The sequence below is a fragment of the Nannobrachium achirus genome (assembly GCF_963921795.1).
Source record: "Nannobrachium achirus genome assembly, chromosome: 9".
In the NCBI taxonomy this organism is placed as follows: Eukaryota; Metazoa; Chordata; class Actinopteri; order Myctophiformes; family Myctophidae; genus Nannobrachium; species Nannobrachium achirus.
The window spans coordinates 62,823,119-62,849,399 of record NC_137818.1 but is presented as its reverse complement, the minus strand read 5'-3'; the positions used below and the strand labels follow the sequence as shown (position 1 = coordinate 62,849,399).

The following is a 26,281-nucleotide window of genomic DNA, read 5'->3' as shown; positions in this document are numbered from 1 at the left end:
GCTGACAATTCAGTAATGTTTCCTTGTATCTGAAGTGATTTCCTTCTCTGTTCTCTGCCACCACTCTCTCATGTCTGGCTGTACCACATTCTTTTCCTTCTTGTCATGTTATTATTGTATTATCTCTCTGTGCCTCGTGTCACTCTTGGCTGTGGTTTCAGTGCCAATTATTGTGTAGAAGCCCACCTCCCTCGCCTTTCTCACATCAAGGTTCAACTTTTATTCATCAGAAGCACATTCGCTGTAGTGTCCATGCAGGTGCAGGACAAACAAGAGATCACCATAAATAAAATAACAAATTCATAACCATCAAAACTTCCAAACACATTTTTACCTCTGTGTCTGTGCTTGCGTGCTATATACCACAGGTGTGTCTGTCTGTCTGTCTGTCTGTCTTTTCAAGAAGATGCTGTTACTCTGATGTTCAACAACCCCAGATGACAGATGTGTGCAAGAGTTTTTTCACTCACTGAAATCTGGATATATATATTTTTTTAAGATTTGTTTTGGGGCTTTTATGCCTTTATTGAATAGGACAGTAGACTGACAGGAAATTGGAGGAGAGACGGGGAGTGACAAAGGTCGTCCGGATCGGGAATCGAACCGGCGACGCCGTCAGGCATCAATACCTATGTGGCAATGCCTAGGTGGTATGCGCCCGGACCAGTACAGGCCAGCGGGAGCCCCAGAAATCTGGATTTTTTACTGTTTGTTATTCTGTGCTCTTTTTGTTCATGCACAGCAAAATCTGAAACAGATGTCCAGATTTCCAGATGTTGCTGTGCATGTGTATACTTATCTTCACTTTCAAACTGGTCTCTCCATTTTGGGTACGGTATGTCATTATAGGCAACATCTTTCAAAAGGTTAATAAAAAATGATTTTGAAAATAGCAGACCTATACTGTACATTACAAGCTCACAATGCATTATGAGCTATTCGTCACAACAAAGTAAAGACCACCATTTGGGAGATGGGAGGAAATTGAGTCATGCATTGTATGATGAGAAACACATGGCTCCTTCTGAGTGTCTGTGAGGGTGTAGCCTGTATACTTTCTGGAGGAGCCTAGACTTAGCCCCATTCCCCATAAAGTATATGCTAGGGCATTCACCAAATATTCGAATATTCGAATATCAAAGTCACTATTCGACATTGTTCACCGAAATCGAATATTCGCTCATTATTTGTTGTATTGTTTTGTCTTTAAAAATACTGTATATATATTTCTTCATGGTTTATAACGCTTGGCTATAGGAAGTCATAAGAACCCTGACAAGCACTTGGAATTGTAGGTATTACATTTAATGTGACTCGGTTCCACAGATAAATATTGTGAAAATAGCTGATCTACATGCTCACAACGCCTGAGCATGTACATCGGCTATTTTCACAATGTTCGCCTCTTGCTTACTTAATATTTGACAGTTTGGCCAGTCCTGTCGAATATTCGACTATTCGAATACTTTGAGGTCGAATAATTAGAATACTAAAAATTGCTATTCCTGAATGCCCTAGTATATGCACTTGATCTCGATTCTGGTCCATACGTGCCATGCTTACCAATATAGGGATCAGTCCCTGTATTGGGGGGATTTGGAAACAGAAAGGAGGAATGATGGTGTATATCTCACCTGTTCTTTAGGTCAGTGGTTGTCAAAACCTTTCATGTCAAGGACACCCAAATTGATATTTATTTGGCCGCGGACCTCCATCTGAAGACAGGGACTACTACCATACAGGATTTGTGTTGTTAACGTGTTACAAAAATTGTTTTAATTGATTTAAATTTTAAATAAAGCATCTGCTATTTTCAAATATCCAATTTATATATTGGGTTAAAGTGATTCAACTGATTTTGATATTATTTTTAACACATTTTGTTGGGGACCCACTGGACTAGGTGGTTCTACAATGGTTCTCAACCTTCTTTCCTTGGAGCAGAGTATGTAAGCTTGTAGATTTCCAAGCTTGTAGATTTTAGGGGACATCACCATCCACCAGTCTCCACATATGGGCATATTGACGCATGTTTGTGATGCCACATACGTGACACTCGCCTCTCCATATATGGGCATAGTGACGTCCACCATCCAGGAATGTTTATGTTTATCTATGTGGATCATGGAAGGGTGTGGCTCTAATGTGGATCTCAGACTTCAGTCTCTGTTGTGACATATCAGTCAGCTATGACATCAGACGTCTATGACATGTCTATGGCATAGACGTCTGATGTCATAGCCAAATTTGGGCAATATTTCAGCCAATCACAACCCCATTGACTTAATTATAAAAGTTACTGTAGATATATTTCAAGCAATAACTGTAGCTACACCACCAGTCTCAACATGGCGAACCATCTTCGCTTCGTTGCTCGGACTGTGATGGTTCAAGAAGGCAACGTTGATGCAGCTTACAAGGCTTTGACCAGGGCGCTGGCCCACGACGGGATCATCGAAACAGTGAAGCGCAGGCGTTATTATGAAAAGCCTTGCCAAGAGAGGAGGCGGAAAAACTACGAGAACTGCAAACGCATCTACCACACCGACATGGCCAGAAAGATCTCATTTATCTCCAGGACACACAGACAAGATGCCTGGGTGGGTTGCTAGTGACTTGGACATGAGAGGATATGAATTAATCCTGCCATTATAGGGCCAGAAGGATGGAAGACCCTAAAAATGAATGCACCATACAGTGAACACTGGAGGAGAAGAAAATGAGAAAAAGTATACCTCAACGGACAAAATGGGAAGATTTGCATTGCATCATAATACGTTCTTTCTGTTGGTTATTTTTCGAGTCACGTATTGTGGCATGAACAATGCTTGTATGTGGAGAGCAGAGCAGAACATTGTGTGTCTTATTATATTGTTGGTGATTATGATATTATTACTCAACTATAAGTTTCACTGTGTGTGTGTGTGTGTGTGTGTATTAGTACGGATTCCCATGTATGGAGATCTGTGTGTATTAGCCACTTTTTATCAGTACGGATCTCCATGTATGGAGATCAGCGCTCATACACATAAAGTAACTGACGTCACAGACAGAACCCACTGAGCACGCCGTCTAAAAGTGGTCTAATAGTCGTATAGATTTGAAAGTTTTTTAGTTGTCTAAACTTAGACTAGACGACTAATAGACGTCTAATAGTCATCTAAATATAGACGGTCTACATTTAGACGACTATTAGACATCTATTAGTCGTCTAGTCTAAGTTTAGACAACTAAAAAACGTTCAAATCTATACGACTATTAGACCACTTTTAGACGGCGTGCTCAGTGGGAACGACCATATAAGGAGCTATGCACGTGTGTGGTGTTTGCACCACTCACTTTCCACAGGTGTGATTTTAAGTTTTATAAATTATTGAAACAAGAAGACGGTTAAATCCTTTCACTCAACATCTGAAGTCGAACATATCTACATGATCCTGGGGAAAGACTAAAGAATAAATAATAAAAAAGGCCCTCACATCTAGAGTTTGGACGTCTATGTCACAGCGGCAATCCGACAGATGGGCCTCCTTTTCCACATGCACAAATCAGCGTTGTTAGGCAACGGTTTCGGTTGTGTCTGGCATCATGTTACGTTTCTGTTGTCCACCATACACCAGTCTCCATATATGGGCATGTTTGTGAATTTAAGGACGATTATGCGACCTAGTGGTTCCCAAACTGGAGGTTGATTTTGGCTGGTCCCCAGATGTTTAGTTTAATGTGCAACATTATTTTCTCACTCAACAGTAAACAAACCAACAGTATGGATACAGGGTATCCGCACATTTCTAAAGAAGTGACAGTTTAATGACTTTTAAGACCATTTTAATAGGCCTACCAAATTGGCAAATTATACATAAGAAAGAGTCAAACTATAGAATTCCATTCCAAGTGCAGGGTGGGGGCTTTCCAGTTCAAATATGATTATTTTGTGGGGGCTCCCCATTTCAAATATGATTATTATATATGCCAGGGACCCCATAACAGAAGAAATGTGTTTAAAATGTTCAGTGCTGCACTGTATCTTTAAGATTTGCCCTCTGACGTAGCCGGAAGTCCATGAGTTGAAAGGGCTGCGTGATCTGAGCAAATATAGAACTTCCGGTGTTAGAAGAAGAAAATATAAGGCTTCCGGTTTGATTCATTCGCCTTCAAAATAAAAGGCTCGTAATTAATGCCATTGAAAAACGTTGAATTTGCTAATTTTATGCTAATTAAAATATATTAGGCATTTGAACAAAGCCATATAACAAAAAATATGTTTGTGTAAAAAAAAAGTTTTATTAATAAAAAATATATCTAAATAGATACATTTATATATATATATTTTGTTATTAAAACGTTATTTTTACACAGAAACATAATTATCGTTGTATAGCTTCAATTAAATGCTTAATCTATATTTTTAATGTGTATATCATATACAAATTAATCGTTTTTCAATGGCGTTAGAGGCACTCTTATTCTGAAGAGATCGACACCGGATGTCCTATATTTCATGACACTAAATTTGTTCACAGAACACAGCCCTCCCTCCCCCTCATTTCGATAACAAACAGAATCTCTGTGGATTCATTCAGCAACAGCATCTCTCTTCTCTTGACGAATCGACAATCGAGCTGATCCAGTCATCTCAGATAACAAGTAGGCTATATCTATCTGCTGCGTGCCGCGCAGCACACTGTCTTTTCAACCACTCTCTCCGTTAGCTCTGGTCCATAGCGTAGAACTCCACTAACGTATGGACCAGAGCAGCTCTGGCAGAGCTATCTCTCCGTCCGTGTGTTACTGCCACACGTTATAACTTTATAACTCTTCTAGAGAATTATTTTGAAGACGTTTCACCTCTCTACCAGACCAGAGTTATAACGCGAGGTAGCCATAAATTATAACTTCCAGGAGAGGGCGCTAATATTTGGACGTTACATAACGTCCGAATATTAGCGCCCTCTCCTGGAAGTTATAATTTATGGCTAAACGCGAGGAGAGGGGGAGGACCACTGGTTGAGGCCGTTTGGTCCTTACTGCTCCACACATAGTCTAGTAATTCTAGGAAAAAAATCCACTCGGGTTGGAAAAAATTGTGTTATTTAGTTTCTCAACTGATTCTGACAGGAAATTAGGTCTACTAGCCAGGATAAAAAATCTACCATAATCTGCTCACTGCAAATACCCACAGTGGCCAAATCAAGTTGAGCTCCCATCGACTTTCTATACAGGAGGAAAATACCCAGAAAAAAAATCTGCTTTAAGTAGGATGTGAGGGGTCTAATTAGGGGTTTGTCATGATGCTGAATCCATTGCAAGCATTTGTTTTGCACAAAAAAAATTAATTGGGCTAAAAATGGCCCCTGATGAATGTTTTTTGTGCAAAACAAATGCTTGCAATGGATTCAGCATCATGACAAACCCCTAGTTTAGACCCCTCACATCCAGATTTTTTTCTGGGTATTTTCCTCCTGTATAGAAAGTCGATGGGAGCCCAACTTGATTTGGCCACTGTGGGTATTTGCAGTGAGCAGATTATGGTAGATTTTTTATCCTGGCTAGTAGACCTAATTTCCTGTCAGAATCAGTTGAAAAAACTAAATAACACAATTTTTTCCAACCTCAGCTTTATTTTTACTGGACTAACATGCACAAAACTGTTCTCTATCTATTCGGAAACTCCTGGGGATGTGTCAGTCCATATTTATATTATTGTCTTGGAATCTCATCGCTTTTCCTTGTTTACCACAATTTTTGGTCGCACATGTCACGTGACGTCACACGTGTGCGTGAGCGTGTATGTGTGTGTGAGAGAGAGAACTTGCATATTTCTGCAAAATGCATTATGTTTTCACAAAGGATGCCTTCTCTTGGTTCTTTAAACTAGAAGTTCTCAAACTTTGTCATAAGGACCCTCAAAATAATATGTACTTGACTGCAGACCCCCATCTGAAAATATTTTGTGTAAAAAGTAGCCTACACGTTTTTTTGAAAATATCAGATGCAGATCTACCAGCAACTATAGCTGTATAGTTGAGAGGTAATTGCATTCACAACATTGTTATCTTCTTCATCAACTGCATCATCTGCTTCATCTGATAGTGTTAGAGTGGTTAAACTGATTCTAATGCTGATTGTGATTTTATGTAATCTATCATTTTGCTGGGGACCCAGGCCAGGACCCCACTTTGAGAACCACTGCTTTAAACCATTGCATGGTTAAAACATGGACATCATCTAAAGTTTTCATATAATCATACGCATATTCAAATTCCGAAAAATTAAAAAGTAACTTTTCAAGATTAAAATTCAAACGAAGATCTACGAGCTCAAAATGCATCGCATCACAGTGTGTTTTGAGCTTGTAGATCGTCTCTTCGCTACTTTTGTGTCACACTGTAGTGACTACAATGGAGAAAAAAAAGTTGGCTGTTATGGCCGGTTTGCCATTGGCATTAACATGCATTGACGACGCCTGTTTTTCCTTTTCCCAAAATTTTATCTGTTTATTAGCGTTTTGAGGTAAATGCCGGAGATCCGGGCTATGAGATGTTCGTCGCCATGGTTACACCCCCGCAAGCTATGAGATCTGGAGCTGGCCACGAAGCAGGGACTACAGGCATGGACAGGACAACATAGTTTTCACTTTCAATCGCACTCACTTAACTTTTAGAACTACTCCTAAAACACATCCCTCCTCCTGAAACGGACATCACTGCCCTTTCGCACAAGCAATGACCAGCCTACACGCAGCTACAGCAGAAAAAGGTACTCATTTAACTGCTTAGATTTGTGTGTGTGTGTGTGTGTGTGTGTGTGTGTGTGTGCGTGTGCGTGTGTGCTTGCGTGCGTGCGTGATTACAGTACGTCGCAAAATTATGAAATATGAATTAATTCATCATACAGGACAGCTGTGTTGCCAGATTTTGCAAGAGAAATAATCAACAAGGTCTAATATATATGCCCAAAAAGAAGTGACTATTAGGCTACATGAGCACTATTAAACCTATGCATCGGGCAGATCTACAAGCTCACAACAAATAATAAACAATCCGCAACTACCAATATTTACAGGCATTTTTACAAAAAACAAGCCCAAAATCGCTTAATAAGGTTCAAGGATGTACTTTATTGTTAAGTCTTATTTTCGTTTGGCTTCCATTCAGACAATGCAGTGGTATGTATAAAATAACAGCAAAACAACAAAATAATAAGCAGACATGGCAACACTGGTCGCTAAGCAACACATTCCTTCATTTCATTCAGCGTGCCTGACTTTCTCTTTTCTCTCCCTTACCCCGCTCCCAATAAATGGAGTTTGCATACTACTATATTTATATGAAATGAGTACAAAAGGACCCCAATGTAAACAAGCCATTGAGCTTTCTTGTGGTTTAAATCCTTTTTAGTTGACGCTTCTAATAAAGTATTCAAACAATCAATCAACCCAATCACTCAACACCAGTGCCTACAACTACACAACAGTGCCTTACAATATTCTCTACTTTCTTTCCAGAACATGCTGTTTTTGAAGGTGACCCTAACCCATCAACATCCAGTGGTGAGGCTCCTCCACCTGCCCCATATAAACGCAAAATGCCAAAGAGACGACGCAAGTTTTTCCATCCAAAAAGGAAATATTCAGGTATTGTACAATTGCATGTCTACATTTCCCTATACAAATATTCCACACACCTAACAACACAGAAAAGCTACTTTCACCAAAGACATTCAGGAAAGCTACTTTCACCAAAGACATTCATTACATACTTGAATATTGGTTCTCCTTACATTTTGGTAGGCTCCCTTCATTTCCTTACCTGACTCCACCAGATGGTGGCGTATTGGTGCTATACCAAGCAGCGCCCGGTTCAAACCAATCAGCGGCAGCTACGGGCGAGATCAGAGCGAGACGGGGTGTGACGCAATTGAGAAGCGCCTGTTGCAGTTGCACTGTAGTTCTTTCACTAGTCATCTTTGCTGCTACCACGAGCTGCTGGCAAGCCTCTTTTTTTCAAACACACTTCACAGGCCCCGGCGTCCCGCCTCAGTCGCCATCAGGGGACTGCAACGTGAAGTGCGTTTAAAAAACGGCTTGCGTATAGTGTTTACTTTCCTGCCAGCGCAGCTACTATACGTCATGCAAATGTAATCGTCTCAGAAATGCCAAGAGATGCTCATTGGCAGGTAAATACTGATATTTTCCCATTTACACAGTAATTTGTGTCCATGACACTTCCATGCTATTTCTATTTAGTGAATTAATATATGGAATAATCAGCGTTGTCAACAGTGATCTACATAATGACATAGTATATACAGTATATCATTGGTTGTAACAAAACTATATACAACTTAGGGACTGTCTGTTTATATGTGTGTGTGTGTGTGTGTGTGTGTGTGTGTGTGTGTGTGTATATATATATACATACATATTAGGGATGTGAAAAAAATCGACTCATGCTCACCGCAACTCAAAAAGTATGAGTCGAAAAATCGATTATATAATTATATAATTATTAATATAATTATTATTATTTCTTTTTTCGAAAGTTTTTCCCCCAAGAATGTTTTAATCGCTTGTTCGTTATAAGCGTCAATGTTTTCCAAATGTGAGAGGACCGGTGTGTGTGTGTGTGTGTGTGTGTCTGTATCGGGGACGAGTCTATAGAGAACAGACTCCATGCTAACGCAAGGAAGAGCAATTGTTTATTATAATTATTATTAGGGCTTTGATGCAAGTTCTGGTGGCGGTGCTGCTGCAAGTTGTGTTGCTTAAAAGTAATGCAGCGTTGTGGTCTCCTCTCAGCTGCAGCTTAGCGAGGGAAAAAAAAGTGAAAAAAGTCGATCAACGCGTCGATTTTCGGCCGCGACGCGTCGATTTGCAAATAATGCGTCGATTAACATCCCTAATATATATATACATACATACATACATACTGCACACACACACACACACACACACACACACACACACACACACACACACACACAAAATCTCATGGATGTATTCTGTGAAGGTACAGTACATGCTCAAAACCCATCTCTTCCCAAAACACTCATCAAATTGTCTGTTAAATTAGTTAAAGGTTAGATAATTAATAATATATCAAAAACGCATCTTAAACCATGGCAAAAAATTAAAACGTGAATTTAATTTAATTCAGTTGTGACTTGATGCTATATTATTTAGGGGTGGATATTGGCAAGAATCTCACGATGCAATACATATCACGATACTTGGGTCACGATGCAATAGTATCACAATATATTGTGAATCTTTGCGATATATCAGCTTTAAAAGCTGAAGGCGCTGCTCTAATGTTGTTGTTTTCGTCGTTTGCACAACTTCACAGCCATTTTCTCGAGAGACCTCACTCACTGAAACGTGGGGGAAGTGGCTACTATAGTACAGCGACATCTAGAGGCAGCGGAGTGTCAGGACCGAACTTATACCATTGGTTCCTGTATGCATGGGAACATATTTTATTTTCCTCAAAGTATTGCGATACAACGGCCTGAAGTATCGATACAGCATTGGCAAATAAACTATCGCGATGTATTGCCATATCGATTATATTACCCGCCCCTAATATTATTAGACATTACCAGTATAAAGAGGGAGGGGGAACTGCCCTAATTAACGGTACAGGATAATAAACTCTGTTGTATCACAATTATGATCAGGAATCATTATGAAGATGATAGGCAATATTCAACTTATATCATACTCCTGTAGCTATACAATCCAAGGTTCTTCTGAAGTGCAATATCTCTTCAAACTTGGATATGTTATTTTAGGTCACTGCTCTGTCTTTGTAAAGCACATCCACTGTTCCCCCTGATTTATGGGCATTAAATCTTAATCTACAGCCCATGTCACATCAAAGTCCCTTTTCTATTCCAGCCCATTGGTCTGTGGAGTCCAGCCAGCAGGTGAAGATGGGTTCTGCAGTGGCAGCTATCACCGTTTCTATTAAACAGGAACCGGCTGAAGTTGAAGTTAAAGTTGAAGACCACTTGGACCTCAGTAAGTCTTTCTTTCTTTCTTGAACAATACATTTTGTTACAGTAAAATGTACAAATGGATTCTGCTGCATTTGGGTCCCCATCCGGAATCAATGGGGGTACATTTACTATTATAGCATTTCTGTCTTAGGAATGCGACAAATACAAAAAATATTAATGAACCCAAGTCTCCATGGTGTGAGTAATTATTTGGGGGGTGAACTACTCCTTAAACACGCTGTTTAACGGACTCCAGTGACTGTGTGATGTAATTGAATCGTGGCATCAAAATCGCGATAGTTTAGTGAATTGATTTTTTGGCACACCCCTATTAGGAATGCAAAAATATGAATGAACCCAAGTCTCCATAGGGTGAGTAATCAATAGAAAAAAAACATTTTAGGGTTAGGGTTAGGGTTAACACGCTATTTAATGGACTCCGGTGACGCGTGTGTGTGTGTGTGTGTGTGTGTGTGTGTGTGTGTGTGTGTGTGTGTGTGTGTGTGTGTGTGTGTGTGTGTGTGTGTGTGTGTGTGTGTGTGTGTGTGTGTGTGTGTGTGTGTGTGTGTGTGTGTGTGTGTGTGTGTGTGTGCTCAAAGTTGATCCCATGCCAAAGTGTCCGCCGTCGCCCAGCAGTCTGCCGTCACCCAGGTGGATATCTGCACATGCCCATGTGCCGGAAGAGACTGCCAGCGAGCGGCGCCGTCTGGCCAGGGAACGCCAGCGGCGCCACCGCGCAAATCTCACGGAGGAGGCTGCCGCTGCCAAGCGCCGCCTGGCCAGGGAACACCAGCGGCGCCACATCGCAAATCTCACGGAGGAGGCTGCCGCTGCCAAGCGCCGTCTGGCCAGGGAACGCCAGCGGCGCCGCCGCGCAAATCTCACGGGGGAGGGCGCCGCTGCCATGCGCCGCCTGAACGCGGAGCAGCAGAAGCGCAGGCGAGCGGCACGTCCCCAGCAACCTCTTGATGGTAAATGCTACGTCTGTTTGCGTGTACGTCTGTTTGTCTGCCTCTGTGTGGTGTCAGATTTGATTTCTGACAGTGAAACAACCAAATCACGTCCGCCACCCATGTGTGTGTGTGTGTGTGTGTGTGTGTGTGTGTGTGTGTCTTTGTGTGTGTTGCCAGAATGTGCGAGTGAAACAAACAACTAGGCATGGGACGATATACGATATTATTGTGTATCGCGATAGAAACGATTACTGTATCGCGGGTACTGTATTATCACTTGCAAAGAAAAGATTTGCTTTGTTAAGTTGCATACCGATATCAGTCTACAGAGAATAAACACCCGGTCTACTATGAATAAAAGGATACAGAAACAGCTGTGAGAGCATGTCTACCGTAAAACGGATACAGTTTCAGAGGCAGGCATATAACGGAAGGTAATGCTTTCACATGAAACAACAACAAACAAAACAAGATGTTAGCTGGAGGCAGAAACACTGTAGTGATGTGTCGGTCGTGGAATGACCCGTTCAAATGAACGCATAGGGCCCTATTATGATCCAGGTCTTATGCCTTATGCCTTAACTTCTTTGCCTTTTTTTACTATTTTGTTTTTTAAATATTTCAAATAGCTGATCTGCAAGTTCACAACGCGCAGATGTATATCAGCATTTGAAGTATTTCAAAATAGTGAAAAAAAGGTAAAGAAGTTAAGGCATAAGGCATAAGACCTGGATCATAATAGGGCCCATTATGTTGAAAGCAAGGCCAAATTAGCAACTACACTTCAGAAACAAGCCCAAGACAAGCTAGTGACTTTACAGGAAAACAAGACCAAAGTCGCTTATAATGAGCAGACCTGGCAACACTGCCAGAGAGCGCTGCAGACCTCTGAGGTCTCATCTGAAGGCAATGTTCCGTCGCCCGACTTTTAAATGCCAAGTTTGCCAACTAATGCCAGCAGACTACAACAGACTTGCAGTTTGAAGCCGTTGGAAGTAGGCTGTTTGGTGTGGAGACACCTTAAAGGAGTAGTGCACACCCCCAAAATAACGTTTCTTCTATGGATTATTCACCCCATGGAGACATGAGTTCAATAATATTTTCAGTTTTTTGTCGCATTCCTAAGACAAAATATTTATTACAATAAATGTACCCCCATTGATTCCGGATGGGGACCCAAATGCATTTGGGCCCCCATCCGGAATCAATGGGGGTACATTTACTATTATATAAATATTAATGAACCGAAGTCTGCATGGGGTGAATAATCAATAGAAAAAAATCATTTGAGGGTTGAACTACTCCTTTAACACGCTGTTTAACAGACTCCTGTGTGTGTGTGTGTGTGTGTGTGTTTGTGTGTGTGTGTGTGTGTGTGTGCTCAAAGTTGATCCCAGCAGTCTGCCGTCATCCAGGTGGATATCTGCACACACCCATGTGCCGGAAGAGACTGCCAACGAGCGGCAGCGCCGCCTGGCCAGGGAACACCAGCGGCGCCGCCGCGCAAATCTCACGGAGGAGGCCGCCGCTGCCATGCGCCGCCTGAACGCGGAGCAGCAGAAGCGCAGCCGAGCGGCACGTCTCCAGCAACCTCTTGATGGTAAATGCTACGTCTGTTTGCGTGTATGTCTCTGTTTGTCTGCCTCTGTGCGGTGTCACATAGCTGACGTTAACGTTAACTTAACGTTAATGATATGATATGATATAGTACTTTATTGTCAGTTCACACTGAAATTTGTCTTACGACACAGCAGTCATGTATTCAAAACATATATACAAACATTTGTAACACATCAAGGCATACGTGACACGCTGAGTCGAGGTGCAGCCCCTGTACCAGCGCACCAATGTCAGCTGCCTGATGCAACACAAATAGCCAGCCTACAAGTACAAGCTCACAAGGAAACGCAACGTGACGCGCTGTTGTAAAGAAAGCTAAACTATTCTTTGGAAAATAACTGTCAAAAAATTTGCATATTTTGCATTTGTTCATAAAATAAATGTATTTTTATTTCTAGCCCTGACTTTCAACTCAAAAGAGAAAAGACTGCCTGGATCAACCTGGCTTAATTTGAATCATCAAATTTCAGGGGGCAGTCCTACTATTTACTGTAGACATGCCATTTATGCTGATCTTGAACTTTCTCTCTGCTCTCATGCTCTGGATAAGAGCATCTGCAATATTCCCTAAAATGCTATTTGAGAATTGTAATCATCACAAAGTGAATCGATGGCCAAACTGGACCTGGCAGTTGTTATTGATGCCATGTATAACAATATATATACACCGTCTAAAGGCCTGTCCATACTCTCTCTGAACTTTCCTTCTAAAAGGTCTGGTTCAACTACAAAATGACGTCACTCGGAACTTCTGAATAGCATTACCCTGAGTTATAGTTCGGAAAGCTGCACAGCGGAAAGTTTCTGAGAGTATGGACTAACCTTAACTGGTGGATGAAACAGACTCCAAGAGAAAAGTATTTTAAGTTGGACAGTATGTGGCACGTAGTTGATCAATCCTGGGCCTGTCCCCAGAAGAAGACTCACCACCCATTCAGCTATGGTCGTATGAACCATATGAGTTCAGAGTTCATCCTATGGAACCTAGCTTGCATATTATTTAAAAACAATTTGTTTTTTCATGAACTGATATCGTTTTTTTAATCTCCCCTCATTCTCCATTACAGATGTCTTCGATTGTGACCAGTGTGGGAAAGGATTCGTCAACAATTATAACCTCAAACGTCACCAGATGGTTCATACAGGAGAAAAACCCTACAACTGTGACCAGTGTGGGAAAATGTTCAGAACAAAGTATTATCTAAAACAACACCAGATAGGAAATCATACATCAGAGAAGCCTTACCAATGTGACCAGTGTGGGAAAAGATTTGGCACAAACTCTTCTCTCGAATATCACCAAAAACGCCATAGAGGAGAGAATCTCCATCAGTGTGATCAATGTGGTAAAATGTGTCAAATCAGTTACATAAATGCACACCTACGAATTCACACAGGAGAGAAACCCTACCACTGTGACCAATGTGGAAAGTGTTACACAACTGCTGGAGCATTAAAGACTCACAAACAAATTCACACTGGAGAAAAGCCCTACATCTGTGACCAATGTGGAAAACGTTTCACTTTGTATGCTTCCTTATACCATCACCGCCGAACTCACACTGGAGCGAAGCCGTTTAATTGTGTGTGTGGAAAGAGTTTCGGAACTCGTTCAGAATACAATCTTCATCAGCGTAACCATACAGGAGAGAAACCTTTTGAATGCAAACAATGTGGAAAAACCTTTAGATGGAAACAAAATGTTAAGTCTCATCGGTGCAACTAAACAGGACAAACCTTACAACCATGGACCATATTGGGAAAAGCTTTCATGCAAAGTCCCAACTCAAACTATGCCATACTGTAAGATACTTATCACAATGTAGAGGCATACAATCCCTGATGCTATACAACAATGTGCATGTACATGCAAATTAATTCTATCCCTCAATAAAAATCTATCTTGTAATTCCTTGAAAATTTAAGACGGACCAATTATAGCAAGCAATGTCTTAACTGCAAATGACTGAATTTCATGCATCTTTTCTTGTCTTGGTAAATACAGCCTAATATCTCTGGTTAAGTCCTTTAATGTCTCTATAGTGGTGCCTTATCTACTTTTCATTACATGAGGAAAATCTTGAAAAACGTCCCCTTAATTCCATTTCACGTGAGGACTGCTGTGTTCTCAACTGCATCAAATGTAGCAGCAAACAACTAATTCATTATTGGTATATGGAGGACAGGTTTATTTTTATTGCCATGGACAAGTTTTGACAAACATCTGCATCTGCTGTAAAACATCTGATGTGGTTTCCAATAGGAAACGGGATAGAAAAACAGCTGGCATTTGGGCGCTAGTCGGCTATTAATCTCTGGCAGTGAATGAGTTTTAATACCTGGCAGTGGATTTAATATCATTACTGTATGTAGTTATGTATGTAGGTATGTTTGTATGTATCTATGTTTCTTGATAGTTTTCTTCATAGTATTAGGCATACTGTACGACAGGGGTAGGCAACCTTAGGCACGGGTGCCAACATTGGCACAGGGGAGGGTGATCATTGGATAATTCTGCATAATTCTACATTCATTCAAACTGATAACTTTGACTGGGGAGAGAGTCTGGGAGATAAGTGGGTTATTGCTCGAATCTAATTGACTAATGTAAAATAATATATTTCTAAAGAAGAACAAAAATAAAGGTCATTTATATATTGGTAATATATGTTGGTGTCATAATTAAGATGTGGTGTTATAGTTGATATGGCACACTGACTATCACAAAAATGAAAACTTACACATTTAACCCTATGTATAATCGTTGGGGAATTTATTTATATGGCATAGCAGTGGTGGCCATTCTGTGGTTCCACACATCCCTTAGAGCCCATACATTTTTCCCATAGAGATTTGTAACAATTATTATAAGCCTAGAATAAAGCCATTTACAGGCGCCTGTTGAATCATGGCCATAACACATTTGATTCTGTGGGGAAAATTGAAAACCGCGAAATATATATAAATGTACTGTATCATTAAATATTCCTCTATTCCTCATCTAATATCGGAGTTACTACAGGGGGTCCTCCAAATCTTTGTGTGATAGAAACTTCTTTCCTCTTTTTTTTCTCTATTAACCACTTGAACCCTATAGCATCCATATTCTGAGAAGCAAATAATAGCAGATGTACAATCTCACAGCATTGTAAGCTTGTAGATCGGTTATTTTCGGCAAAGAGATTTGGTGTAGAGGGGAAAGGGACAGACTAAGTACTGAGTGAAAGGTCAGGTTTATTAAGTATTGATGTTGAATTCAAGTGGTCAAATATGTGACACAATAGACATTAATCCACACTGTCAAACTAAATGGAATCTATGAAAAGGTTGTGGGGGTCGCTGCTTCATCTCTCTCTCAACTAAAGGGACCTTGGCCTGAAAACGTTGAAGGGCCCTGTTGAACTGTTCTAGATGTTCCTGAAGAGGAATGACCTGGCTACCAGGCAGCAGGTGGTTTGGAATCAGAGTTTCCCTCTCGTATCTGATGTGTTATCTGGAATAGCATCGGGCGTACCATAGAGGAAGGCCAGGTCCAACAGTAGGGACATTTCCTTAGGGCCCTTGCTGAGGTAAGGTTCTGCCTCTACAACCTGTGGTTGCAGTTTATGTGCATTCCCAGGACATTACCTCTACAAGGCCATATATGCCATAAAGGGCAGTTTTCCTCCTGCCAGAAAGTGAACACTATGTACTTGTACAAAGGGGGAAAATGAAAAATAGTGGCAGTGAATGACAGCTCCTTTCGGTGGGAATTCACATTTACACATGCCCTGGGGTCTCCTGTTTTTTCAGGCCTATTTTGAAAGAAACCTGTGACTTGTGAGCATTTTGTCGTACGCCCGAGACCAGGAGTGCCGTGTCATCAGCGAACAAATTGCAGTTACAGGCTGCTTTCATGTTGTTAAGGAAGGTATAGAAGGAACAGAAACAGCCCTAGTATGCTTGGGGAACGCCACAGTTCACTGGGAGGGACATAAACGGTTCCCTGACTGCTGTTAGGTACTGGGAAGACATCCTCAGTATCAGTCCTTGTGCTATTAGTGCAGTGCAGGCTCAGGTCCAGGATTAAATGAAAGGGGCCATGATGGAAAATGGCGAAGGGGGCACATGGTTTGTATATAGTAAAATGTAGGCTACATAAAACTTAAACTGCGTGGGCAGAATGGGTTCCTCCTGGTGCAGGACATCGCTTGGCCTCGTCTCATGTGGCCAGAGAGTGCATAGAGACGGTTCCTGGGTGACGAAGAACGAAGACATTGATGCCATTGACTGACCCTCTCTTTCTCCTGACCTAAATCCAATTGAGCTAACCGGGACATTTTGTATCGTCATAGACTGTCCAGGGACTCACTGATGGCCTGATTGGGAGGGGATCCCCCAGGAGGACATCCTCTGACAACACATCAGGCCCAGATGTGCATACACAGACAGACACACAGGGACCCTACACAGTAGCCTACACACACTGACTCTACACACACTGACTGGCCTTTTACAATTAGATTACAATGTAGGCTACTTTGGTTAACATTTTCTTCCCTCAAGATTATGAAAATGTGTGATTAAGATAATGTGTGATTTAGTGATTATTATAATTATTTCCCTTAATTATACCACCTTTAAAATTCCTCTACCCTGGTTCCCCCTATGGTTACTTTAGTAGGCTACTATGGCTTGTTGCGAGGTCGACCCATTGACACGGAATCACGGATGACCGCAGGGCGGCGTGAACGTGGTGATGTCAGCGGCAGAACAAGTGCCATATGAAGAAGAGCTGGACATTAATCTACCCGGGCAGCAGAGAGCGCGGCCATTGATCCAAAAAGAATAGGCAATATTAATATCCCAGAAAGTTGATCGGCATGACAGGTTGGTATTGACACTTTACGGCACTCCGTAAGTCCACTCTTTGAGTTGTATGAGTAGCCTAGTCAGTATATTTATATAGATTTGAGGCTGAGCCTGAGGCAGCAGCTGCTACCTGTTGAATGAATCGTTAACTTTCATTTGTTAAATCTCCCATTTTTACATGTATGTCATTTGAGCTTCTCTGAACTTGGTTTTGGGCATTACCCCAACAGCAGTGTAAAGTTTCACAGCGAGTCTCGACGCTAGTCTCTTCACCTCCAAGTTCCAACTATAAATACATCGGAAGCAATTTGATAACTCCGTCACTGACCGTCAGAACCATAGAGCACAGAACGCACATTCCCTTGTTGTTCTCGGTGCCGCCAGAAGATGGCGCCAGATATCTGTTTTCAAAGAGCTGCCAAAATACATGAACATATTTGAACCTCAGAATGCTACTGTTGGCCACCCATGATTCACACAGACTACAATGGTTCTCACCCCATGGATCTTTGAGGGCGTTTCAAGGGCCCCACCACCGCTAAATTACTGATATGCTTTCCCATTACATTTATATGTACAAGTAAATACAATAATGGTTATTAATAATGTTTCACTGTTAATTCTATCCCTACAGTAGCATATAGACAGTAAAGGAATGGTACATCATTCCTTTAATGTCAATTTGCTGTAGGATAACAGTGGAAATCAAAATGTGTGCGTGTGTGAGTTCTGCAATGTATTGCAGTCAACTGTGTCCATATAGTATGCCAAACATTTTTCCTTGGAGCCACCCTTCTTAGTTCTGACACACATTGAGTCTCCCCACACGTGCACGCATGCACAGTAACCACTTAAACCCTCGATACTTGTATGAAGAAAAGATAAAATAGCTAATCTACAAGCACTTTAGATGAGTCCTTGATTGATTGATTGATTGATTGATTGATTGAAGACTTTATTAGAAGTTTGCATAGAAAAGTTACAGTTTCATGACAGTAGGCTACAGTTCACTGGTACAAGGACAACTAAAAGGATACACCCAAAAAAAAAAAGCCCATGGGCTTGTTTCAATTGAGGTCCTTTTTTAACTCGTCTAACATTGAATGACAATGACACAGTACTATGCAGAAGATATCATTGTAAAACAATGCAAAATAAATGGTATTTACAATAGAAAGGTCAGTGGGGAGGTAAGGATAGGCTTTATTTTCTTTTACCGCCTTCAAGTGGATTTTCAGTTGTCGTTTCCGTCATTCGTGATATTTACATAACCTTTAAAATGTGTACTGTCATTATTGTTATTATTATAGGCCTATTTACGATATTCTGTTCATTTTAATTTGTGTTTAGGTTAGGGTTTGAAATATTATGCATTACAAATTGTATTTCCATATTATTCTGTATTTACTTTGCTGATTTCTTATCTCGTGTCCCTTATTCTTACAAAATATATCTTCCATTCTGTCTCTCTTTGAGAACAGTGAGAAAGCACTTTAGTTTATAATACTGTTAGTTGATGTTCTAACCGTGATGCATGACCAATTTGCATACCCCTGGTAACGCTATGAACTGTGGGTAATTCCCTAGGCCAAAGTCTGCATCCATGTGAACTTTGGGAAATGGTGCCCAATGGGACTGCCCTCAAGCCCTAGTAGACTTGACATGAATGCACACCTAAGTCAGTCAGTCTGTATAAGGGAAGACATGGAATTCATGTGCGCTTCTGAATTCGCTAACGTCATAACTTCCATCTTCCCTCCTGGACAGACTTGGACGGCTATCAGGAGCGGCTCCAGGGGGACTCTGAGTTCCTGTGCTCGGACCGGCGGATGGACGCTGACCTTTTGGACAGGCTGGTCCTGCAGCTGAACAGAATCCATCCACAGATCCTCAGTGACAAGGAGGCCCACAGGGTGATTCATTAAGCATATGGCTGCTCAAATGTCTGTCAAATGGGATGGCTCCGACAAATAACCTGTTTAACCACATGAACCCTGGCGTCATTATTTTGGGGCAAAGAGATTTGGTGTAGAGGGGGAAAAGGAGGGGGTCTAGTATAGACCCATGCAGGAACCTACAGTATAGTTGTCATTGTCAATAGGTTCCCATGCAAAATCTCCTATGCTTTTTTAACTTAGGGTTTTTGCTTTATTCTACACGACTACACCAACTGATATTCTCAACCTGTTTTAAAACGTATAGTTAGATACCTCAAAATGGTGTGCTGTGTTGTCACACCACTTTGAGCTTATTTTCTTTATTTACATAAAATCCAATGCAAACATCTGTTGAGATGACTACTGGGTTGGGCGTGATCCCTGTAGCATTCTTAAGAATTTGTTCTCTATATCGCACAATGGTGTCGTCCATCGAAAAGAACAGATCTTCATGCTAAATCTGTTGAATCTGTTCTTTTCGACAAGCGACCCTGTCATGCAATGGTGTATAAATGAAAGGAGTAGTTCACCCCCAAAAAAATGTTTCTGTTGATTACTCACGCCATGGTGACTTGAGAAACTGAAGGTTCTGTGGTGCAAAAACTAAGTGCGATTAAAATGCGTAAAGTTTTTTAATCGCGTTAATTTTCTGTAATTAATTAATCTCAATTAATCAGATAAAGTCCCAGCCCTAATAAAAATATATAAAATGTATAAAAAGTATAAACTGTATTTTGTATTTGTCTTATGTCACCTATACAGTTCAGGAACCTGACGGTGCCCGCTGAGGTGCGAGTGGCCGAGCTGCTCGGTCACCTGCAGAGGAAGGGTGAAGAGGCGTGCCAGGAGTTCTACAGAGCGCTTCACATCCATGTGGAGGATGTTTACTGTAGCCTGCCCTCTAGAATCACACTCAGAGGTACAATGCTGTTTAGAGTAGGGGCTCTAAAACCCTGGCAAGTAGATGTGAAGGTTTAGCTCCCGGAGCCGGGAGCCACGTCCAAGAATGTCTTCTGTCTAAGCAGGGGCGTCACAAGGGGGGGGGGGGGGGGGGGCTTTAACTATTGAAAAATAGCAGATATACAAGTAGATGTGCTATTTTTGAAAAGTTGTGAAAACTCAAATTTTGCTTCTGGGGGGGTCCCTGGAACTAAATATTTTGAAATCCGAGGTCCGTTGCCAAATTCATATCAATTTGGGGGTTCCTTCACATGAAAAAGTTTGAGCACCACTGACATAGAAACATAGGTTTTTCAAAAAACTAGAAGACACTTATAGAATCGGGTCAAAATATTCAAAGACTTGCACAAATTGTCAATATTTTTGAAAAATAGCAGATATACAAGCTCACAGCGCGGCACCGAAAAGCACAAAATAATGCGTATGCGTTCCCAGTCTAAATGGGTTAAACCTCTCCCCCTACGAAGAACATTCATGGGGGGCCCGCAGTGAATCCTTGTACCCAGGGCCCAGAATTTGGTGCGACACCCCTGCACGTCCAAGAATGTCTTCTGTCTAAGCACAGATTTCCAGGGATCAGGCTGTTTTTTGTTTGTTTGTTTGCTTTTGGTTCTGTTAGTTGAGCAAATATCCCAAAATCACAATCTTATGTTTCTCCTTTTATACTTCAAATTAGGTTCCTGTGTCATAAGTAGTGACACCACTTTTCAAGACGTCGTAAATATTATGCATTATTCTTTGGGCATTGCTTCCATCTCTTTAATTTGGAACATTATCTAGTCTATCTAAACTAAAGTGTAAACAGTCAGGCGAATCAGACTAGACAGCTCTACGGTGCCGCGACCGCGTATTTCCCGGTGAACCTGTGCGCAAAGGTGGGGGCTGATGGGCAAGTAGGGTCGCAAGCTTATGAGAAACAACTAAAATAAGACCTTAAATTAAAACCTGGCGAAAACAGTTGCGTGCATTAGCGGAAGATGACGATAAAGGAAATCATTAAATGGAAAACATTAAATTAACTTCTGAAAAGCCTACACGGCCTTAAAACATGGCAAAAACAGTTGCGTGCATTAGCGCAAGATTAGATGAGGATAAAGGAAATCATTAAATGGAAAACATTAAATTAACTTCTGAAAAGGCTTCTAAGCCTACACTATAGCCTAGCCTACTAAAAACTAGTGGAACCGCGATCTTGCAACACGTGAATAATTTTGGTTGTAAACAATGACACAGACAATATAAATCCTTAGTCTAGTTGTGGGAAGAAAAGGTTATCATCATGGCCCCAAATAACGTTTAAATATCTTGCAATTGGCGACGAGTCTCTTACTAAATCGGCAAGAGTGCCTCTCATTCTCAATACATAAAGTCTAAGCTATATAACCTCTCCATCATCAGCAATAGTCAGTGGTGCGTGTTCCTCACACTCCCAAGCCCCCACCGTTGCGCTTAGGTTCACCGGGAAATACGCGGTCGCTACGGTGCCCCCTGAATAGCACACCCCCTACTTAGCATAATAGCACACCCAGTACATGTATGAATTAACCTTTATCCAATCTATGATCCCTGGACTTATAGTTTATGTGGTTTGTTGGATATTGTTATACAAGTTACTTTATCTGTTTGTTAACAACTGAACATTTTCCTTCCAACCCCTATAGAGATGGCCGACCCAAAAAGGACGAACACTGTGGCAGTCCACCGACAGAGATATATACTTAACCATAACGGTATGTATATCTGATCTACTTTTCATATTCCTTCTCCTTACTGTACCATCACGTTGGCTAGCTTTTACAATGAGGATGTGAAGTTATACTACTAGTCATATAATCAGGCCTTAAAGGAGTAGTTCACCCCCAAAATGACTTGTTTTCTATTGATTATTCAGCCCATGGAGACTTGAGTTCTCTTTTTTTTTTTTTTTTTTTTTTTTTTGTCACATTCGCCTAAGACAGGGGTGCCCACACTTTTTTTTACTTGAGAGCTACTTTTAAAATGACCAGCTCGACATGATCTACCCACCCCAATAAAGATGTACCTGAGGTGGCTTTGGAATAGCGGCAGTGGCGTTACATAAGACAAACGTACATGAAAATGGAAAATGGTGGGGAAAAAGATCATCCCATTCTGTATGGAAGTGGTATGTTTTTGGGGTTATTTGTAGTGCTACTGACTCTTGAAAACAAAGCATTCCATTCGGTGGTTTGCTTACTTTAGAAGCAATGAAGGGAGCTGACAGGCCCCTTTTATGTCAATCAATCAGCCACCTTCATTCAAGTGACAGATGTGACAGAATTGTTCATAAATATTTTTCTTTACATTTTAATTGTATATTTTTAGGTCATGTCATGTGATCTACCTGCACAGCCTTTGTGATCTACAGGTAGATCACAATCTACCTTTTGGGCACCCCTGGCCTAAGACAAAAAATTAATTATAGTAAATTTACCCCAGGATACATTTATTGTAATACATTTTTTGTCTTAGTAATGCTACAAATACCAAAAAATATTATTGAACTCAAGTCTCCGTGGTGTAAGTAAACAATAGAAAAAAAGTCATTTTGAGGGTAACCTACAGTACTCCTTTAAGGTAGCAGCCAGGTGCGTGCGTGCGTGCGTGCGTGCTTGCGTGCGTGCCTGCTTGCGTGCGTGCCTGCTTGCGTGCGTGTGTGTATACAATGAAAGACAACACGTGAGAGAAACAAAAACATATTATGGAGGTGTAATCATAATGTGTTTTCTGCACTTAGCCCTGTGTGTGTGTGCATGTGCGCGTGCGTTTGGGGCATGTGGAACCTCTACCCCTCTCTGATCTTATCTGCAGCCTCAAATAAGCCTCTTAAGCCGAACCAAGCTTTGTTCTTCGCTAAACGTATTTGTCTGCTGAACCTTTTCACCCGAAATGTCCCTCTGCAGGCCCCATTGCACTGCACCGTACTACCATTCATGGTCCAATTACATTCAGCGCTGTGGTTTTGTGGGTCAATTTAGCTCACGTGTGTGTGCCCCCCCCCCCCTTCCAAATCAGCCGCCTCTGTCCTACATTCCTTTAACCAGTCAGTGGCACTGACTGTACATTAGTCTCGCGTAGCAACACTATCGGAGATCTCCTGCCGATACATCTGGTGGACAAAATACTCGACCCCAGACAGTGCTTGAGTCAAAGCATAGATTTTTCTGGGCAAATGTTACTCAACTACGTTGGTCTGGCAATTATGTCCTTGAGTTAAAGTACTGGAGTAGTTGCTTTCACATTTTTCTTTTAAATATCAATCCATTGCTGTATTACATTTTAGTCCAAATGAAAAGATATCAATAATCAATAATAGTAAAAATAGCAGATCTGCTATTTTTGCTATTTTCCAAATACAGCTTAAGTGCTTAATTCTAATTCATGATGTCCCTTTTCAATTCCTTGAAATGTAGTGGAGTCAAAGTACAATATTTGCTTTTGAAATGTAGTGGAGTAAAAGCCATACGTATCCAAAAATACAAATACTCAAGTATAGATTACTCTAAAAATGTACTTAATTACAGACTGTACTTGTACGTACTGGTTACTGGTTATTAGTAAAGGTACTTTACAGCCCACCACTGCTGGCGACATCAAAATTCAATGTACAGTAGTGTCTTGAACACTGGAGAACCTATGCCCGCTGCATTGAAAACCAAACACATCCCTGCATAGGTTCTGTTTCCACACACAGTTTTATCACCTTCATTGAATGTCAGACGTATCCGTGGGCAGGGATCTGCGGTCGTCTGGCTACATGAGACTAGCGGTACATCAAGTGGGTCAAAGGTAACGTCAGTCAGGGAACTGGGTCACTCATCGTTCCTTGGCGCTAATGAGGCACTCGCTCCCAAATCACGAGACCTGCACAAAGACAAGAGATGTTTTCCTCTGAAGCCAGGCCGCTCATTCCATGCGCGCTACTGTGCTGTTGCACTTGTTCCGATTCAGTGGTTCTCCAACATTTGGAGGACCCCCAAATTGATATGTTTTTGGCTGCAGGCCCACATCTGAAAATACTTTGTGACAAGGCCCCCGTAAAATATTTGTGTTTTTAAACAGTTTCAGATTGTTCAAAAGCGTTAAACTTTCCCCCACTTTTTTTGGAAAATAACGGATCTACAAGCTCACAACGTATCATGATGCGACACGTGAGCAAGTAGATTGGCTATTTTCAAATATCTAATGGTTAAAGTGGTTAAGCTTTTATGCTATATTAACTCATTTTGCTGGTGACTCCGTCTGGGAGAGTGTTTTTAGCAGGTCTTTCAGTCCGAGTGTATCAAAAAGGCAACTGGGTTAAGGCAGCGGAAGCTTGTGATTGGCTGCACGTAGGTGCCGAAAGTCGGGGGGACGGAGATACATCTAAACCTAACCTCAGTGAAACTAACGCTGGTGAATGCTAACCTGGTGAAATGCTAACATGCCGACGCTGGTGAATGTTAAACTGGTCGGACCAGCAACCCAGTTGCCTTTTTAATACACTCGGACTGAAAGACCTGCAAAAATCACTCCCGACTCCGTCTCGGGTACTCCCTCATGCACCGCTGCGGGTCCCCGGACCCTACTTTGAGAACCACTGCTCTGGACGTTTATTGACAATTCTCTGGGCGATTAAGCATAACATGGGGGCACAGCATCTTCTTGAATCCACATTCCCCTTTCATTGCTGTAAAATGTACAGAACTGGACAGACATACAACATTATGTCCATTTAGCTTGCATGGTGTAAATGTAATTTTCTTCTCTCTCTCTCTCTGTCACTGTAGGACCTATGTTCTTTCTGAGCTGTTTCAGCTTTGCTGCTGGCCTTGCCATGCTCTATTATTACGGAGGTGAGTCATACGAAATGGTGCAAAACAGCCTCCGCATTTAGAAACGCATCTACGGTCAGGGGCAGAAAGAAAGAAGTGGAATTGGCCATGATAAAGTTCCAGAATATCAATGGATGTTGACGCACGAAGAGATCGAAGTATTCAAATGAATGTGACTGTGGTGTAGGGCATTCACGAATAGTGATTTTTAGAATTCGAATTATTCGACCTCAAAGTATTCGAATAGTCGAATATTCAACAGGACTGGACAAACTGACCAAACTGTCAAATATTAAGTAAGCAAGAGGCGAACATTGTGAAAATAGCCGATCTCACAACGCCTCGCGTTGCGAGGCGTTGTGAGCAGGTAGATCTGCTATTTTCACAATATTTATCTGCGGAACCGAGTCACATTAAATGTAATACCTACAATTCCAAGTGCTTGTCAGGGTTCTTATGACTTCCTATCAATCCAAGCTTTATAAACCAATATATATATATTTTTAAAGACAAAACAATGAAGAAATGAACAAAGTCGAATAGTGACTTTGATATTCGAATATTCGAATAGTCGAATATTTGGTGAATGCCCTACTGTGGTGTGATGATGTATTTCCTAATTTCCTGTGTTGTTAATTCACTTCTCTCAACCCAAATGTTTTCCTGGCTGCTGTGTCCACAGAGGATGAGCCATTGAGGGCTACAGGACCATTTCTTCACTGCTCCGCTGCAGGACTGGGAAGTGGAGCAAAAGACATCATGATTTCCTACACTGAGACCAGATCCTAGAGAAAATTAGGTCCTACAATATGGGGAAATCTCGCTCTTTCGAACGACCGTCTTTTCGACAAAGGAGCGTCTGGAGGGTTAGCGACTCACCCCACGGAGGTTAGGTTTAGGGTATGGGTTAGAGTTGGGTGTCGAACAGATGACACGACGTAGTAACAGCGAAACGCTCCCCTACAATATGAAGGCAAATGAACAAACCTCTTTGGGGAAAACAGCCCACAAAATACTGTATACCAAACTCGTATACTAGCAGAGCTAACAGTATAAGGGTGCACTTATATGGAACTGTACATAGGCTACTCCTTAATGCTACTTAGATTTTTTACCATTTTTCAGACAA

At 41.3% G+C, this 26,281-nt stretch overlaps 2 protein-coding genes across 2 annotated transcripts; both read left to right on the top strand.

The window, feature by feature from the left end:
- The first annotated feature begins 7,515 nt into the window (after positions 1-7,515).
- Positions 7,516-15,083, top strand: LOC308291120 (uncharacterized protein). Its single transcript, XM_080733056.1, has 5 exons — positions 7,516-7,636; positions 9,899-10,021; positions 10,599-10,970; positions 12,340-12,552; positions 13,640-15,083. Exons 1-5 carry the CDS (start codon positions 7,588-7,590, stop codon positions 14,296-14,298), a joined length of 1,416 nt encoding a protein of 471 aa, XP_080589182.1. The 5' UTR covers positions 7,516-7,587; the 3' UTR covers positions 14,299-15,083.
- A 2,351-nt stretch (positions 15,084-17,434) lies between these two features.
- On the top strand, positions 17,435-25,968 carry LOC308291054 (caspase recruitment domain-containing protein 19-like; the record flags this gene model as incomplete). The annotated part of the gene is made up of 6 exons (XM_080732970.1): positions 17,435-17,441; positions 19,191-19,336; positions 20,123-20,279; positions 21,982-22,050; positions 25,108-25,173; positions 25,835-25,968. 6 exons carry the CDS (start codon positions 17,435-17,437, stop codon positions 25,939-25,941), a joined length of 552 nt encoding a protein of 183 aa, XP_080589096.1. The 3' UTR covers positions 25,942-25,968.
- Between the last annotated feature and the right edge of the window lie 313 nt (positions 25,969-26,281).